Here is an 18,908-nt window from a genome sequence, read left to right as displayed (position 1 = left end):
AGGAATAAAGTCACAGAAAAAACAAGGTAATCGCACACACAAAGTATTATAATATACTATATACAATGATCACTACACTCTTGTGTTGTGCTTAAGATGCTTTATTTTTTTTTAGAAAAGAAGTGGCTCATAAGGCTTATTACTTTGTAACAACACTAATTACCAAAGCAACATCTGTACATGGCAATGAGTTTGTTATATTTTAATGGCATTGGGAACAGAATCATTTTTATTAGGGTTTAGATGATTTTAATTAATAGTTGTTGTTTTTGGACTTCTTTTGCACAGAGACCTTTTTAAAAAGAAAGGCTGACAATATGAGCGATGACTCCACAGAGGAGTCTGACTCGAAATCTGAACATTCTCCAGGTCCGCCCTGCACACCTGCGCTACCTGCACAGAAAAAGTTAAAAAGTGACATCAGAGAAGAGCATCATCAATTTGACTGTGCACCAATGACATGCATTGATGTTATAAATGGCATTTATGTCACACCAGAACACACTGAAACGGAACCAAATCCAGCTTTCCCAATTCATGTCGTGAAGTCCACAAATCCACCACAGATAGACTGTGAGCTTGAGAAATGTCGCCGGTTTATGGAGATGGCTCGGTCTTTCGGAAATCCAGGAAAAGAATGTGTTCATCTAGAGAGAACCAAAAATGCAAGACCGTATGTTAAGCCAGCAACCCTGACATCAGAGTCACTTCAGGACATGCTGAGCAGCGGGCGGATGTCGTCCGAGTGGGGTGTAAAATGCGAGGAGCTCAACACTGTTGCAAAGCAATGTGGTGTTGATAGTGTGTTTCCTGTATGTTTTGGAGATCAGGGATCCTCACAGAGGTGGTATTTTTTCTCAGTTTTTACAAATGAAACCGAAAACTGGTGTCGGTTTAAGAGGACGAGGGTGACGTTTGATTCGGTGACAGGACAGTGGAATTGCCAGTGTCGGGGTACCAGTAGATCTCACCGATGTATCCACAGAATGATGGGAACATGGTGGATTTTCCAGGAGTCAACAGGGACTGTGGTGTCCAATTCTGATATTCAAGTAGAAGACATTGGTGACTTGGGAAGCCATATGATTGAGAGCAGCATTATGTGTGAGCCACCAAAGGAAAACTCCACTGCAAAGGTCTGTAAGATGACAGAATATATTTACACAAAAAAACGGATTCCACGACTGAAGGAACTGAAGCTCAGGACTCAGGAGGAAAAACCACCGCCATGCTTTGTTCCTTTGGAAAACACCTGTCCTTACTGTCCAGGCCCCACCCCTCCTGCACTTAATCGCCACAAAACAGTCACCACCAAAGCTGTGGTGTATGGAATTAGTAAAGTCCTAAAAGGTAAGTCACAGCAACAAGAAAGTATGTGAACAGTGTTGAATGCATTTATCTGTCTTTAACATACATACTTTTTCTTTAATTAACAGGTGTCTCTGTTGCTGTGAAAGAGTGCCCGAGCTGTGCCAACACCGTAAGATTTCAGGAATATTCCTCTGGTTTCCATAATTTCAACAACCGTGTCTTCTTAACTCTGCCACTTTGTCAGCTCCTGCTGTCAGGCTTGGAGGTAAGACAACCACAGGTGCTTTGTTTAAGACAATTCACCAAGTGCATTATATCAAGTTTATCAAGTTTATTACAAATTGCATCTTCATATTTTCTGAAAAAACTCTAAAAATAAAATTATATATATATATATATATGTATATATATATATATATATATATATATATATATATATATATATATATATATATATATATATATATATATATATGAATGCATGGTAAAAGTGGAAGGAAGGAGGCCGAGGACTAGTGAGTGTCAGAACCACTATCCTAGATGAAACAATGAAGATGCATGAATACATCAGGAAAATGGCCTCAAAGGATCATTTGCTTAGTGAGTACCTCAGGCAGCAGAAACCTGAGAAAGAAGAGGAGGAAGAACAGGAATCATCATGGAAGGACAGGCCTCTGCACTAATCATGGCAGCAGAAGCTGGAACATCTGTGCCGAGTATGACCTGGAAGTCTCAAGGTCAAAATGGGATACACTCCCAAGGGTGGTCAACAATGACTGAGCTAAGATCCTGTGGGACTTCCAGATACAGACAGACAAACTGCTGATGGCTAACCAACCGGACATCGTAGTGGTGGACAAACAAAGGAAGAAGGTCGTAGTGAGAGATGTTGCAGATAGAAAGGATGTGGAAGGTGAAGGTAGCAGTGGTCCCCGTGGTAATCGGATCACTCAGGACAGTGACCCCCAAACTGGGAGAGTGGCTCCAGCAGATTCCAGTAATACATCCAAGATTTCTGTCCAGAAGAGTGCAGTCCTGGGAACAGCTAAGATACTGTACAGGACCCTCAAGCTCCCAGGCCTCTGTTAGAGGACCTGAAGGTCCTTGAAGGGCAAAGACACAGGGCGAGCTGGGATTTTTAATGGGTTTCTTTTAGACATATATTAATATACTAATTCTATATGTTGTTTAATTACAGAACAAGACAACTAGTGGATGCATGTTAGACACTCTGTCACTCTTTAATGACAATCGGTACCACCACCAAATGGTGAAGAAGGCCTTCCACCACTTCCTGTCATTATCAGACTTTGACTTCAACTACTTTTGCTACCAGTGTGGACACCACCCAGCTGTGGTAGTGGCAGATGCTAACTGGAAACTGGTCTTAGATGTACCCAGTAAGAATGTGGCGATTTTTATATTTCTGTGGCAAATCTGATGAATGTGCATTTGTAACTGTGTTTAATTTAATTTCAAGTTGGGACCTTTAAAAGGCCAGATCCAAATACCATATCTGACAAGGATCTGGAAGTGGACATCATAAAGGCATGGACAGATCTGGACAAGTCACTGATAGCAGAAGGCCTCATACAAGGTTTGTACTTCATAGTAAGAGTACATAACAAGTTCAGGATGGTCTATAAAGCACTATAGTATCTCTATTTTGAATTTTGGTACAATACAAAACACTGTTTCCCAAAAAGGAACATCTGTGGCAAACCCATACTGCAAAACTGATCGCCACTCAACTTTGGCTCCGTGGATGGGAGCACACACCAGGGTTGGGAATATTCTGCCAAAAACAGAAGTTAAAAAAGTTCTGAAAAAAGCATCCGATGACACGAAGCATCCGCCAGAACAGATCAACGAGGAATTAATACTTCAAATCATTAACTCAGAGAAGGTAATGTGGGGATCTTGTTGATAACCCTTCATTCACCTATGTTATTTTTATTTCTGCAATATGTTGCTACATGAGATATTATGTGGATTTTGATTCAAACAGCCCCAAAAGAAGAAACTCCAGGAAGCTTGCTGTGCCCTGGGTGTATCTGGTGAAGGATCCATAGCTGATATGATTAACAGACTCCAGGAACTTATGAACTTTAAAGACATACACCCAAAGCTTTATGTGAAGTTACAGAAAGCTGGTGGTGAGAGAAAGATTTTCTTTTTTTTTTTTTATTCCAACGCATATATAAAAATACTATTCATTTATATACATATTTATTTCTTAGGTGATGTTCTACATTTCTCCTGTGTCCATGGTGTTGTGTATTACATCAACTTTCTCTTCTGGACGGAGTCAGCCAGAGACCACGCAGATGGCCTGCTCAGTTTTAAGCACTTTCCTACCTGTTACATTTCTGATGTAGCCAGTCAGGTTGCCCATCACACTAATAACCGAACTGGTCAGAAGTTTTTTCAGCCACAGGATGGAAGACTCTGTGCACCAACCACAGATAATATAAAACTAGCAGGCAAAAAGAAACTAAAGATTGACATGCAATGGGTGAAGAATTTGAGGTCTCAATTACCGGTACAGAAAGAGCAAGATACCAACAGAATGGCAGCAATACATCCCGTCACAAGGACATCTGAACGGTACTCACTATATGACCGATTCCACCAAATAAATCCAAGAGATCCAGAGGAGAAGTTACGAAGTCTCAGCATCTGCCCCGCGCTACGACGAGGAGTCAAATCTGTGGTAGCAGAAGAGTTCAATCGAGAACTCGCATCCCTTCAGTATTCATGGTCCCAAATGAAGGAATCGCACTTCAAACAGACTGTGAGGGTGTTGATTGACCTACACAATGAGAAAATCAACAGGACGTTTAAGGCTGAGATGGAGGTTTTGGGCAACACACACTTGTCTGTTGGCCTTCATGGGATGTTGGGATTTCAGACTGCTAGTAGGTTTGACTCGTAATGATGCAATAATTCATAAGAACATCAGAGTTTTCTAAGTGCATTTAATAAGGTGGGTTGTGGTTCAGGAAGTAGAGTGGGTCGCCTACTTATTGGAAGGTTGGTGCTTCACCCCGGCTCCTCTGGCCTGCATGTTGAAGCATACTTGGGCCAGATACTGAACCCCAAGTTACCCCGATGCATCCATCGGAATGTGAGTTAATGCTGAGAAAAAGCACTGTTAGTGGATGAGGCTTGTAGAAAGAAAGCCCTTTGAGTGCTTGAATGAAGTAGAAAAGCACTTTAGAAGTACCTGAGCATTTGCCAATTATAGCATCAGCTTTTTGAAACCTGAAATGTTCTTTTTTTTAATGACACATCATTTCTGTTTTCTTTTTTAGATGGGAAGAAGCATGTAGCACCTAAATATGTAGACATTCCACCTAATAATACCATGAAGTCCTCTTTCATAGCACAATCATATGCCACAAGTGATAATGACAAGGTAAACCAGTGCTATTTCATGTTATTTTGTCATAAGGGACATTAATAAGGCTACTGACAGTTAATATATGATCAATATGTGAAGGAGAAACTCAAGCAGCTACTCTCTGGATCCCTCGATGAAAACCAAGCCCTGGCTTACGCTTCGAGACGATTTCCAGTGTCAGTAAAGGACATTAGCAGTGTTTGCCCATTAGATTTGCTTCTGCAGTCATCATTGTACATGCCATGGATGACAGATGATGTAAGTGGAAAGAATTAAAAATGTTTTGGATGAGACTTTTTTAAGTGATGGAAATGTGAAGCTGACACAAATGTAGTTTTCTGACACTTTTTAGGCTGTTAACTACCGAGTCGCGCAGCTCGCTCAAGAAAACAAGGTAGCACATTTTCAAGTGCTCCCTTCATGGTGTTTTCATGTCTTAATGAATACTAATAAAATAATTAATGCTAAGTTTTGTGTGACAGTGTGGTGCTTTGGGCACCTTTGATTTCACTTTGTGGCACCGGGAATGGACCAACTGTGGAGCAGTCAGTGACAAAGTCATAAAATGCATTCCAGTATGTCCTTTTTTTTTTTTTTGCACAATAAAACTGAAAAAGCAACATTTGCTGCTTTTTACTTCAACTATTGAGACCTACATTTGTTACTGTTGTGCTACAGGACTCAGAAAAGATATTCCTTCCCAGAATTGTGGGTCATTCTTCACCAGAGACAGGACATCATTTTATTCTATGGGTGAGCCTTAACTTTCTTTTACTGAACTAATAAGCACCTGGACTGTGACCACATATTACACATTTGTGCTTGTAGGTTTTTGACTTTAAAGCCAAGCAGATCAGAATTTATGACTCGCTGATGAGTTCCTGCAGAATCAGTGATGATGACATGGCCCTGCTCAGGTATGGGGAGATATTGTGCTGTAGTTTTTCTTTTATTGGTAAATAAATATGATACTGTGATCATACTAAATGACCACCACGTTTTTCTTCTGTAGAAATGTCTTCAGGTTTTCTGGTGGGCTTCGAGGGTGGACAGTTACATATCCTCCACAGTGGAAGCAGCAGGACTCTGTTAATTGTGGCGTTTTTGTGTGTTCAGTGAGTTTGCTCTCCTGTGAGCCGCAATGTTCCCTCTTTACTGTCGGATCTGTTGGTTTCTGTTGTGTTGGATCACCACTGCACATTTTATTTCTGACTAGGCTGCAGAAAACGAAGTCCTCCATCAGAAGGTCACTGAGGAGGCTCTGACCCTCAGTCAGTGCAGGATTCTTCGTCTGCACCACGCAACACAAATGCTAAAAGATGTGAAAGCTGAGGTTGGATTAACGATATCTGAGTGTTTCCAAATCTTATTGGTAGTAGAAGAAATACTGTGTGTGGTTATTTAAATGGTTTTTGCTGCTCAGGACTTGGGCGGGAAACTGCAGGAAGACGAAGGTGAGCAGACGGACTCCAGCATTCACTGCATGGCCAAGCAAATAAAGGCGTGCTTGTTCCAGAGAGTGACCGGGGAAACCAGGTGTGCACAACAGAAAACAACTAAACTTTATGTATCACACATTTGAGGAGGAACATTATTTTGGTTAGGTCCTGACAAAAGTCAGAGGGTAACAGGTATTAACAGCTAACATTTTTAAAATTGAGCTCCACTTGTGATTTTCTGCAGAGTTTTTCACGACCACACAAATCAGTATATGTGGATATTGTGCTCTGCTTGCAAAAACTGGCTGCATTTTGAGTGTGCTGGCTTGGAGGAAGACTGGGAATCAAATGGTTTCTTTTGTGGATGCACCCATACAGCTGATATGTAAGAAATACTTTGAGTACATGTATTAAGATTTGCTTGGAAATGTAGCAGACTGTGGTCAGTTACAGTCAGCGCTCGCTGACGATGCGTTTGTCTCAAACAGAGGCAGCATGCTGGAGGCTGTTACAGTGGAAGACATTCTGTCAGATGAAGAAATAAAGGTAATTTAATAGATTAATGTTTCTTCACTCATCTGTATGATATCAACTGCATGTGATTCACTGACTGCAAACTGTTTGTTTGGGATGCAATTTCTTTTTCAACCTGTGAACACTCATCTGATCGTACAGGATTTGGAAACAAAAATGGAGACTGGAATTGTTCTCTCCAATCGGATGTATCTATGGAAGCACAGAGGATTCGATCCGGCACTCCATAAACATTACAGTGAACATTTTACTTTATTCAATAACACAAAGGTATGTACACATCATCTTCAGGGTCTCACAGTTTAACAACAATTACAATCAATAGTTGTGACTGAAAGATAAACAGACCTGTAGATAAAAGCCAGACTCAGTATCACACCCCTCGACTGGTAATCTGCAAAAAGTGTAGGCAACATTTGGCTGTATGGGACCAACAGTTGGATACATGGTTAAGAAAGTGGATGGATGGATGGATGGATGGATGGATGGATCATATCACAACTTATATTAATAATAACTACTAATGGTCTATAAAGCAAAAATGTATGTGAAGTGGTAACTTCTGGATTATAATAAACCTTAGTGTGCAGCAAATATGTGCGGTCCAGGGAAGCGGAATGAATTCCAGTTGATTTGAATATCTGCCTGTTCCATGCAAATCCATCTTTATAACTCTGTGCTCAGGAGCGCCATAGATGATGGCTTTCTTTGTCTACTCACGCACCCGTCTAACCGCCTAACACACTCAGAGTTGACTGAACTAACTGAACAGCTGTTCTGGAACAGGAAACTCAGAAACTGATGAACCAGCTTCCTGTAAAGAGCGCTGACCGTTGGAACAGACAATAACACACGGTCCTGAGACCTCAATAATAATAATAATCATAATATTCACTTTAAACCAGTTGTGAGTGTTTCAAATGACTTTAAAACACAGTGACAGCATAAAGAAACCTTGTGTCACAGGGGATATGGAACATCTACTCATTTTCTTAACCATGTATCCAAGTTAAGGAGCAAGAGCATTCACCAGCCAACGTAAGAACACCAGCCCATCAAAGCTCTGCAGCCTGCGTGGTTCCTGTGTCCCTGTAAACAGTATAAAAGAACTAGAGAGACAGATTCAAATGTGACGAATGTTTTAGAGTGTAGGAGGAAACCCACACAAGCTCAGACAGATCCCATCCAACCAGAAGATCTGACCCAGAAACGTCTGTGATATAAACGTAGTGACCCTGAAAGCACCATGAAGAACATTTGCTTCTGTTCTTTATGGTGTTCCAGACAGAAGCAATGATCCAGCGACTGGACACAATCCTGTCAGTGCCAGCGGAGAAGCAGCTATACCTCACAGAGGTCATTTTACCAGAGGTGAGCTAAAATAAAAAATGTATGAAAAAATGATGAGGGTATTTTGAATTTTCAATTTCCTGCTGTTAGAATGGAAACTGCAGCACTTTATAGGAACCGTTTTATTAGAAAAGTCAGAGCATTGCATATATTTCCATTTTAACTTTATTAACATGTTGTAATGATGTTTTTTTATTGTAAGGTTTTGATTCGATGGCTGCAAAGAAAAGGTTAAAATGTGTCGATACCGAGCTGAATCTGTGCTTCTGAAGAGCAAATGTTACACAGAGGAGGAAAGGTAACTTTATTATCTGTGCTGGTTTACGCTGCATTCACTCTCAAAGCTTAATGTGAGATCACTGTGATTACTGAGGGCAGCGCAGATTAATTAATTGTTTCTTTTTTAACACAGTGCAGCAGAGGTGACAGCTGGATGGTCAGAACATGTAAGAACTTTTTAACTCACATTAAATTTTACTGAGAAGTGGGTCAGATTAGCATAAAACCCTGGAATAAAGTAGTGCTGGAGTTGCACAGTGATGAACGACCTGATGCTATGATGTGCTTCAGTCCTATAATTCATTTCTGTGCTTAACTACAAAGAATAAAGGGGATATTTTCTCTGATCCAAATTAAAAATAACCCATTTCACTAAACAGCTATTCCAGATTTAAATGTATCGATGGAGCTCTGACTGGAGATTTGCTGCAACTGATTAAATATTTTATGTTAAACATAAATCGTGGCGTTTTGTTAGGATGGCTTGGCTTTCTTTACATATCTGATGCTTTGCTCCTGTAAACAAAGACTTCTTGTTGATTGTTCAATGCAAAAGCATCATTGTGTAGCACTGATATGCGTACTTTCAACACAGTTTCTTCTTTACTGCAGGGAAATGTTATTTTGAGAGCCGGCAAAGCTGCAGCTGAATGGTGCAACAATAAGAGTTTTAATGGAAGAATTAAACATGTTAAACCTGTTGTGGACAAAGAGGGACAAACACAAACCCCGCAGGGCTCCAAGAACCAGGAAGAAGATCGTGATGAGGATTCACCAACAGAACATCACACCTTTGTTTATCAGAAAGACGACTCCCTACAAGAACTGACAATTGCATCCAGTTTTTAAAATTATTTAATAAATAATAATTAATAATAATGAATAATAATGTGAGTAATGGCTGCACAGATTGACCAAAGATTTAAACTTTATATTGAAGTGTTGAATATTTAATAATGTTTTTAATACAATATTAATAAAAATATGAACAAAGTGAGGGTTTCATTGCCTTAAGTTCATTCACATGTAGTCCTGACTATAACATGGTGGGGTTTGGGTCCACCTCCCCTCTTAGAGAGAAGAGTCACTTCAAGGCTTTCCATGTTTTTCTTTGGACACTGGCTGCTTTGTCACATATTTTCAGTCCAGTCTGACTATTTCAAGAGGAATATTTGTTGAACCACTGAACACAAAAGCAGAAAACAAAACCCAACTGAAGGGCTTGACCAGTTTTGTTCTGCACATAATAGACAACTTGACAAAGAAAGAATTTCATATCTAAGTCTATAAAAAAATGCCAAAAATAACAGATTGACAGCAAAGTGATTCCCAAAGAGCTATTAGCCAAAAACCTGCAGAGGTGGGAAGTAACAAAATACAAATTATTTGTTACTGTACTTAAAAGGCACATATCATGCATTTAAATCCTTCCTTTTCATATATAAATCATTCATTTGTGGTCTATATAAAGTAGAACTGCAATGCTTTGGTCTGAATTCCTCGTTATTGTAGCTCCACAGACCTCGATGTTACACCTTCTCTGAGGTTCGTCTTAGAGCAGCTCGGTTTGGTGCGGTCTCTTTAAATGTGAATGAGCCATTTCATGGCCCGCCCCCTCCAGGTCGCAGAGCACTCGACCCCGTTCGGCCATTTTTGTAGTTTGATAGCAGCAATACGATTATCTACCAACAGAGGAACAAGCAGCCTCCATTGTAGCTCCTCCCCCTACAGTCTCATTTCTTCTCTGTCTTCCAGATGTTTTTGGAGGACTGAGACATCCTTCAGTGGAGAACAGAGGACTGGTTCTGTCATGTCTCAATGGTAGGACTCAGGCGCAGGACACCAAATAATTCAGCAAAACAGAGTTTATTTCAGGATGTGCACAAAAAAACACAAAGAGCTGTGGGGAGTCTGTGGCCACATAAGGTTCACGTGGCTTGCATGCTTGTATAATCCAGTGGATCCTATGGAAGTCAATCAATGGCAAAAAGTTTGTGTAGGAGAAAAATGGTTAATCCAAGTAGTTTGGGGGGGGGACGGACGGTAGAGAGTCACTTGGAGTACCTTCCTGAGACAACAACTGGCTTATAACGCCACTCCATTAGGACATGAAGAGCAGGTGTGTCAGATCAGCCACAGGTGAGCCTTGGAACCATGGGTGGAGTCCAAAGGACCGCCTCCCTCTGCCACAGGCACACCTCCCCACAAAACCCACAACCCGAAGAAAAAGATAAGCAAACAAAACAAAGAAACACAAGCAGGCCAGCTGGAGGCTCCTCTGCGCTTCACCATCAATATCACTTTGTTGTATTACTAAATGATTTATTCATTTATTTGTAATATTTGTTTTTTTTTTTGTGGCATAACGGTGTTCAAGCTACAGTAATGATTTAAAAGCCCTCTCGCCTCATGTTGCAGAGCTGCATCTAATAGCAGATGTTCCCTCAGCTTCCCTGTGGTGTTTGTGATTAGATCATGTCTGCATGCAGCAGTGTAAACACATTCCTGCTTTGTTTGTTTAGACTGGTTCCAGTTTAGATCTGCATCGAGCTCCTCATCAAACATTACAGACATATGAAGATGTCTCAGGATAACCCCCATTCAAACTGAAAGGTAGTATCACAAACACTGTGATGCCAGATAGCAGAGAGGTGTGTCATGCATACAAATACTGACAAAGTTTCCAGGAAGCTTTCATCATCAAGCATCCTGGTTTCTCAGCCAGTCTCAAACCTTCCTGCCCCTCCAGCAGACTGGACACCACAGTAATGCTGCTTTGTTGTTGTTTGTTTTACTGGAAAACAGGGATTCAGCTGCAGAAACGGATTAAGATTTTCACATCTATCAGAGGATTATTTACTCATGTTCATCCTGATGTTTCAAAGAGTTTTGGAGGATTCAGAGATCCTGTCAGAACAACAGTAAGTGTTTTAAAACAAGCCTCAGAGATTTTCCTAAAATTATTTTCACTCTTTCAGGTAATCTGACAGGTTTAAGTGAAGGTTGTTTCTAATAAACCTCTAAATATCCACTGAATCGATGTCAACACATCTACAGTTAGGGTTTGCTTAACATTCAGCCACATGGAAAATAACTTAAAAGAAAAGCTGGATTGTCAAAATATATCTGACTTCATTTCAATTTTAATGTGATTTCTGTAAACTGGAAGGAGCTGAGAGACCTGGAGGAAGATAAATGTAAAGAGATGTTTAGCTGGCTGTGGAACACTCAGAGTTACATAGCGCTGTTGGCTGGGTCAGCTCAGACGACAAAAACATGTTTATAACTGATGACTGACAGGTGATAATTTATATTAACATTTGTTGATTTTATATTTCATGTCTTTTGTTATTACGCATTTTTAGGTCCTGCTACAGTCCCACCTACCAACTCACGTCATAACGTGACGTGACGTACTCATGCTGTATTCATGTTAGAGTCGGAGGAATAATGACAGGACCGTTCTCACAGTGATATTCAGATTTATTTTAACCTTGAATTTAATGTAATCCAGTCCGGTTTTAAACTCAGTTTCTTTTATTCATTATTCTGCGAGAATACCAAAATCCTCAGACATTTAGAAAAAGCTAAGAACAGAACTCAGTAACACGGAAATGTCGGCTCTGCTGTCCTCGATGTTCCTGTTGTTTGTGTATTGTTGTTGCCTCTGCAGGTGAGATTTAGCTGTTTAGAAACTAACCAGTATTTCCATTTGGTTTATAAATAAACAGTATCAGCCTGTTTACATGTTAATATTTCCTGTAGAATGAGTTTCACATTGTTTCAGTTTGTCCGTATGCTTGAAGGCCTACAGGCCTACTGCATGTCGCAGTAATCACACATCACAAAGACAAAGAAGTGTGATGTGTGTGTCAGTGAGATGTGTTGTCGTTCCAGGAGTCGGTATAGAGCTACAAACATACAAATATTTTTCTTCAGTGTAGATGTAGAAAAAAACAAACATTTTTTAGACTACATTACCCAGCAGCCCTTGTTCAGTCATGGGGTTGCATCCAGTTGCGTCGTTGTCACCTGGGCTGACTGCAGCAGGAGGAAAGTTTATATTCTGTGAAGGCAGCAGAGACTCTCAGTGTCTTATAATGAGAGGACTGTTTTCTGTTCATTATGAGCAGTGATTTACCATAAACACTGTAGTGAACGTTCTCTGTAGCTCCTCACTCTGATTGGCTGCTGTAGAAGTGAATAGTTGTACTTTGACCTTTAACCTATCTGCTCTGTGTTTCCTCTTTTAGACCAGAAAACCAGAAAAACATCACAGCGGAGCCTGACAGAACGTCACTCTGACATGTAAAGCTCCAAACAACAACAACATCATAGTTGCAGAGTGGAGCAGAGCTGACCTGGAGCCAGAGTATGTGTTTGTGTTCCGGAATGGGAAGTTTGATCCAGAAAACCAGCATCCAACTTTTGTGAACCGGGCGGAGCTGCAGGATTCACAGATGAAGGATGGAGACGTGTCTGTGATTCTGCAGAAGGTGACGACTGATGACACTGGAACATACGAGTGTCACGTCCAAAGAGAGGGAGATAGTATGAAGCTTATGAACACCATCAGAGTGACAGTTGCTGCTCCTCCTCCAGGTGAGTGAGCAGAGTTCAGTGTGTCTGTGATCAGAGGTGAAGCTGCTTCCTGGTTGTTGATGTTTGTTTCTAAAGATGTTGTTGATGAGACTTTGTAGAAAGCAGCTGGTCTGAGTGATGTGATCAGAGTGCAGTAGATAATGTCTGACAGCAGTTTGAAGAGGAAATGGATTCTGTTCTGTTCTTCACTCATCACCTACCTGACAGCTGACACCTCACACCTGTTTCTACCTGCAGGTCAATCAGGAGGAGACACAGAGGATGGAGGGAGGAAGGGTGGAGTCAGCAGTGCAGTCAGCAGAGGACGTCCTGGACTGCTGGCAGTTCTTGGTGCTGGAGCTGTTGTTGTTGTTGTTGGTTTGTTGTAATCTATAGAAAACAAAGAACCACGTCAGAAGTCACAGCAATGTCCTGTTGAACCGATGCAAACTAAACTGAGACCTCCTACCAGCTGCTCTGTGATTCTCCTGCTGCTGCTCTTATTTCTTGATGAGTGCAGAACAACAAATGCTCTGAAGACAGAGAGCAGTTAATATCCAGCTGCATCTCTCATTAAAGTCATTCTCAATTTGGTCTTCTGGTTTTTGTGAAGGAAACGTGGTTATTCTGAAAGAACCAGAAGCCTTAAACTCAAGTGTGTGATGTTGTGATTGTGTAAACATGCTGAGAGGATTGTGGGATTTTTTCTAAGCTGTAATTCAGTTTTTTTTTTGGCTGCTAATTAGGACTCTGCAGTGTTAGGCTAAAGCTGGGGAGCTGTCAGTGGTACCAGCCACCACAGGTGCTAGGATGTGTGGTGAAGCTTTGTTATGTTTTTATGTCTAACTATTTACTGATGTGTAACTATTTCTTTCTGGGAGTTTGTGTGTTGTTAATAAAGGTTTTTCATGTATTAGTACAGATTGTTTTATTAATTCAGTCTTCATTGCTTTTTTCTGAGAATATAAAATAGTTTTTTATCTAAAAAGCATTCAAACATTCAAATAAAACCGAGAATTTCACTCACCACAGCCGGAGCGCAGACTTCTTGGAGGGTCTGATGGTAAAGTTATTCACAGAGCAGCCTTATTATTTGTCAGATACAGTCGTCCCTCGCTATATCACAGTTCACTCATAGCAGCTTCACTGTATCGCAGATTAAAAAAAATATATATTACTCATTCTGTTTTGCAGAGTTTTCACTAGAAAAAAGATAATTTAATAAACTTTTATCTCATTAGAGAGTAAAAATTTTAAAAAAGTGCCATTCATGCACTTGGTCTGATAACATCTCCCTCTCTCATTCCAAATAAATAAACACTCCTGGAAGCAACTGTCACAACCAGAGAAGGGACTGCACATGCTTTTCTGGGCAATTTGTTGTAAACTGTGCATCACAAACCATGGTAAATTACTTTTTTGTGATTTATTTAAATATTTGCCTTCAGCAGAGGTGACAAAAGTACTGACATTCTGTACTTAAGTAGAAGTACAAGTACTTGTGTTAAAAAATACTCTTGTAAAAGTCAAAGTACTGGTTTAACTTCTTTACTTAAGTAAAAGTAAAAAAGTACAGGCTCTGAAATGTACTCAAAGTAAGAAAGTAAAAGTAGTTCTTTGGAGGATGTTTCTACCTGCTATTTTGGGGTAAAACTAACTGAACCTCATTATATATTATTGTAATAATAAAAAATAATACATGAGAATACAAACATTATTCCAATCTAAATTTTAATCCTAATGAATGCACTCAGCTTGAATCTGTTATGTAGGACACAAACTGTGAAAGGGAATTTAAACACAGCTCTGTTCTCTGTGTCCTCCATAGTAGAGGGTGACTGTGCCTCCACCTAAACACCAATATGAGGATACTCAGGGGTTACAGTGGGATTCAGAAGGTGGAGGAACCCTAAGATCAGCTGTAGTGGCTCTGCATGGGGAGAAGAATCACAGCTTTCTATTGTAGCTGCAGTAAATGATGTTGGTGTGCAGGCTGTGATCAGCTGACCTGCTGCTCTGAGGTTTACTGCTCTGTGTGGATGAACTGAACTCACAAAGATGTAACCCAGTATTTCACAGCTCTCTGAGCTGATCTCCATCCCCTACACTGACAGCATACAGGCTGTAGAAATGTTGGATTCAGTGAATGAATCTCAGCATCAGCAGCTTTGATTCAAACTCATCTCTGCTGCATTGATGTAACCTGTAACTCTGACCATGAACACAGCCTCTGTGCACCAACACAGAGCTTTACTGTAAATACAGTACAACAAGCTAACCTGTTACACACTATTACGTACTAAACTGCAGTATTTTCATACAATCTTTGAATAACACAAAGTCAGCATACTTTTACGGTATTTGTTTTAAATGTTATGTTATTTTATTTTATTTTATTTATTTATTTATTTTATATTATTTCTTTATTATTTTTTTATGTATTATTATATTTTTATTTAGTATAGTCCTTGGGGTTATAGGTCTTGTACAGCACTTTGGTCAACGTCGTTGTTTTAAATGTGCTTTATAAATAAACTTGACTTGACTTGACTTCAGTTTATTTTCCAGTCCTTACCTTTAAATCTAACCTCTCTTCTTCCTCTCCTGTCCTCTTTCTCCATCTCTGAGTGAACTTCTCTCTCTTTGCTCTTCCTGAAATACAGCAGCTCTTCTTTTAGCTAGCAGACACACTGTGTGACAAACTGCACACACTTTGTGTGTTTGCTGATATTTGTAGAGCATTCAGCAACTCTGCAATTAAAATTACCTGTAACACGTTACTCCCTTTATTTTCACTCCTCTTCAGTAGCGCTAGCTAAGCTGCCGGAAGGACGAAGATACTGCACCACCTCCATTGCCATCAGTACTGCACAGTTATAGTTCATCATCTTCATCATTCAAGTTGTAGTAAGAGTATGGGAAGGGTTTATACAGCCTTAAAATATATATATATAAATAATAAAATATATAATAAATATAATGCCGCTACTTCGCAGATTTTCACAAATCGTGGGGTCTGTGGAACGTAACCCCCACAATAGGTGAGGGATCACTGTATTTGCATTAATAATATTCCAAAAGGCTCCAACAGCACAAACAGGGTCCAGAGGTCCATTTCAAGGACTCCAAAGAACTGAGATGAAGCCAAGCAGACAGTTTGTATCTACAGGTGTCGAATCCACCTGTGAGTCAAAGAGACCACACCCCTAATTATGCAAACTTTAAACCTTAATACAATTTAAAATAAACAAAAAAAATAAATCAACCTGAGCTCCTGGCACAGACCTCAGTCCAGAATTCAAACTGGAAGAAGTTGATGCTTTTATTTTGAAGGACTGGATTAGAAGGGGGAGAGTCCTAAAATGATGCAGTGAGTGAAAATGGTCGACCTAGTACCAAGTCAGCTGAAAATTACAGAGTTAATGTTCACAAATGACTGCTGAAGTTGTGTTCATGGCTAAAGTCATGTTGTGTATCTAACCAGGCCCTTTACTACAAAGGGGGTTCAGCATATCCTGAGCTCTTACCTGGACTCTCCTACCTGAACACTGGAGATCAGGATAAACGGTCACATGAAGCTGGTTATCAACTCTCTAAGTTAACCTGGGGTTTCCCCTGCAGGTTCAAATCAAAGGGGCGGGGCTGGCACGATCCCACCAATCTGAAAGAGGTGTTTCACAGGTCATGTGATTTTTCTTCCACAGAAAATGACTCGTTCTCCACAGATGTTATCAAAAGGTGGTTACAAAGAACAGTAAAATAGAACAGTGAAATGCCAGAAGAACAGATGAATGCTGTATTAAATCCTTAATCTGGTGATTTAGTGCATAAAGCAGTAAATTAAACATTTTAATTATAGTTCATTTTACACTGAGTGTGCTCTCAGTGCTGCTGTTTAAGGTGAAGGCCGCACATGAGAGCTGTGAAACTTTAACCTGCAGCTATTTAAACATCAAAGCTGGCTGTCCCACAGCCTGATACAGGAGAGGTCAGAGATCAAAGGGTGATAATGTGGCTGATTGAACAGGTATTAAAAGAGTCTTAGCAGCCAATCAGAACCAAGTAGAACAACATTTTATACATTTCCTAATTCTCCAAATTAATATGGGCACATTCCTGTGGAATAGCAACACACAGCTGCCCATCAGTCAGTGGATCCAGCGAGAGACGGCTTAACAAGCTGCACATATGAAACAAATTCTCCCAGCAGAGGATCTGTACTGTAACATGCTTACTGAGCACCCTCTAGTGGCCTGGAGAATAAATGCGTCCCAACCAACCTGTAAGCCAATCAGCCCAGGCCTGGCCTAATTTTGGTACAAAATAAAAAAAAATATAAAAACAAAATCTGTGATGCAAGTACGTCACACCATGATGATACAATATGTGCAATAATATATTGCACATGGTAAATTGTGTTTGTGTGATTCATTTAAATATTTGCCTCCTGAAAGGTAAACTTGTACACATACATATGCAGTAAGGACAGCCACAAACACACACATGCCCACAGCTTTAAAAACTGACACCTCGTCTTGTTAGTGAATCCAGCAGCTCTTAAAGTCCATAAGAAAGCTTTGCTGCCACAGTCAGTGGATCTGGTCCTGTGTGCTCCTTCTTCCAGCCTTTGCAGTGAAGGGACATTTGTCACATGCTGTTCTCATTTAAATGGCCTGCATCTCACAGCAGGTGTAGAAGCAGATTGTGGTGAAGTAAGATGTAGTTTCAACATGTCACACATCTGGTGTCGTACTGTTACAGTCTAGTGGAAGTTTGTTTGGATTCTCAAAGCACCGCTCTTCTCTTTTCCTGAGTGCCTCTGGATTCTCCTACCAAGCTTTCCTTGACCTTGTGGCATTTTCAAGGAAAAGTCTCAGCCTTTATAAGCTTTGATATCCTCCCCTCTTTCATTTCTGAGTCTGTACATCCTCAACTTCTCCGCACATCTTAGACTGTCCCACCAGAGAGCAGGTGAGGAAAATAAATATGATCGACACGGATATGTTTTATGATGCCACATGGAATAATGCTCATTACATTTTCTATATTTAAAACAGAATAAGAGAAGGAAAATTTGATCATCTTAAAAAACTGAAAAAATTCATGAGCAAAAGTTGTTTGCAGGTTCCTCCTCCCTCCATGTTTGTACAGTATCAGTCAAAAGTCTGGACACACTCACTCTGACTGAGATGAAGTCAAATCAAACACACTAAGCTCAGCATGAACTTCCTTCTAACAGGAAGAGTTCCTGCAGGTGCTCAAAGGCTTTGAATCAGTTTGAGGCCTGAGTTGGTGATAAGTGTTAAATGTGAGTTTGCTGAAGCTGCAGGAACCCTGGTTTGATCCTCAAACACATCAGGAGCAGCTGCTCCATCACAAACACCACAGAAGAAGAAGGACACCTGATCAGATTAAAGGTTTGCAGCTGTTTTTATCTGCATTGATTTCACAGGGACATGTTCATGTTCATGGACATCAAGATGAACATAGAAGATGGAAACCTGCCAGATTGGAGCTAAACTGCTCATTTCCATCTGTAATCTCTGGGCAGGTCACATGACTCTATCCAATATCCCAAAGACACACAGACACACAAGAAAAGCCAGAGACACAAAGACAACAATCCATCATACTGAGTTAAAGTGATCACAGGTTTGTTGGAGATGAGCCTTCAAAGTGGAACATGTGGACTGTTTCTTTATTACTAGGACAGCATGTTAGGACCACTGAAGGCCACGCCCTCTAGTCACATGATCATGTTGGTGACAGGAACATGAATGTGAGAATGCCTCTTCCTCAGGGCATCCACCTGTGCTTCCTCGAGGGAACGTCCTCCATGATGGAGGAGCTGCTGGAAAGTGCGGACCCTGACCTCCAGAGTGAGACCTCTGTCACAGTTCAGAGGATCTATGGCAGCAGAGACCTTCATGGACACTAAAAGGCTCAAACACACAACAACAAGATCACACTTACTCCACTCTGACATCACTGATCAATAATCAAAGAACAGA

At 40.4% G+C, this 18,908-nt stretch overlaps 1 protein-coding gene and 2 long non-coding RNA genes across 3 annotated transcripts; all 3 read left to right on the top strand.

The window, feature by feature from the left end:
* Positions 1 to 356: 356 nt before the first annotated feature.
* LOC115777435 (uncharacterized) lies at positions 357 to 8,272 on the top strand. Its single transcript, XM_030725344.1, has 21 exons — positions 357 to 1,350; positions 1,437 to 1,576; positions 2,510 to 2,711; positions 2,792 to 2,908; positions 3,018 to 3,217; positions 3,320 to 3,467; positions 3,552 to 4,229; positions 4,626 to 4,729; positions 4,814 to 4,972; positions 5,067 to 5,108; positions 5,197 to 5,289; positions 5,393 to 5,467; positions 5,543 to 5,631; positions 5,727 to 5,829; positions 5,931 to 6,047; positions 6,138 to 6,250; positions 6,398 to 6,538; positions 6,642 to 6,699; positions 6,829 to 6,957; positions 7,972 to 8,058; positions 8,240 to 8,272. Exons 1-21 carry the CDS (start codon positions 456 to 458, stop codon positions 8,270 to 8,272), a joined length of 3,723 nt encoding a protein of 1,240 aa, XP_030581204.1. The 5' UTR covers positions 357 to 455.
* Positions 8,273 to 8,274: 2 nt separating this feature from the next.
* LOC115777445 (uncharacterized) lies at positions 8,275 to 9,150 on the top strand. The gene is made up of 3 exons (XR_004019623.1): positions 8,275 to 8,335; positions 8,450 to 8,483; positions 8,929 to 9,150. It is a non-coding gene; the product is annotated as an uncharacterized LOC115777445 (long non-coding RNA).
* A 1,987-nt stretch (positions 9,151 to 11,137) lies between these two features.
* On the top strand, positions 11,138 to 13,593 carry LOC115777415 (uncharacterized). The gene is made up of 3 exons (XR_004019618.1): positions 11,138 to 11,237; positions 12,570 to 12,918; positions 13,156 to 13,593. It is a non-coding gene; the product is annotated as an uncharacterized LOC115777415 (long non-coding RNA).
* The last annotated feature ends 5,315 nt before the right edge of the window (positions 13,594 to 18,908 follow it).

Source organism: Archocentrus centrarchus, unplaced genomic scaffold, assembly GCF_007364275.1.
Source record: "Archocentrus centrarchus isolate MPI-CPG fArcCen1 unplaced genomic scaffold, fArcCen1 scaffold_53_ctg1, whole genome shotgun sequence".
NCBI lineage: Eukaryota > Metazoa > Chordata > Actinopteri > Cichliformes > Cichlidae > Archocentrus > Archocentrus centrarchus.
This window is presented reverse-complemented; position numbering and strand designations above follow the sequence as displayed.

Excerpts from the sequence above, each read along its gene's own strand:
- LOC115777435 (XM_030725344.1), top strand. The coding sequence starts at position 456 with ATGACATGCATTGATGTTATAAATGGCATTTATGTCACACCAGAACAC. Across the intron at positions 3,468-3,551 it reads GAAGTTACAGAAAGCTGGTG|GTGATGTTCTACATTTCTCC; the intron begins GTGAGAGAAAGA and ends TTTATTTCTTAG. Across the intron at positions 6,048-6,137 it reads TAAAAGATGTGAAAGCTGAG|GACTTGGGCGGGAAACTGCA; the intron begins GTTGGATTAACG and ends TTTGCTGCTCAG.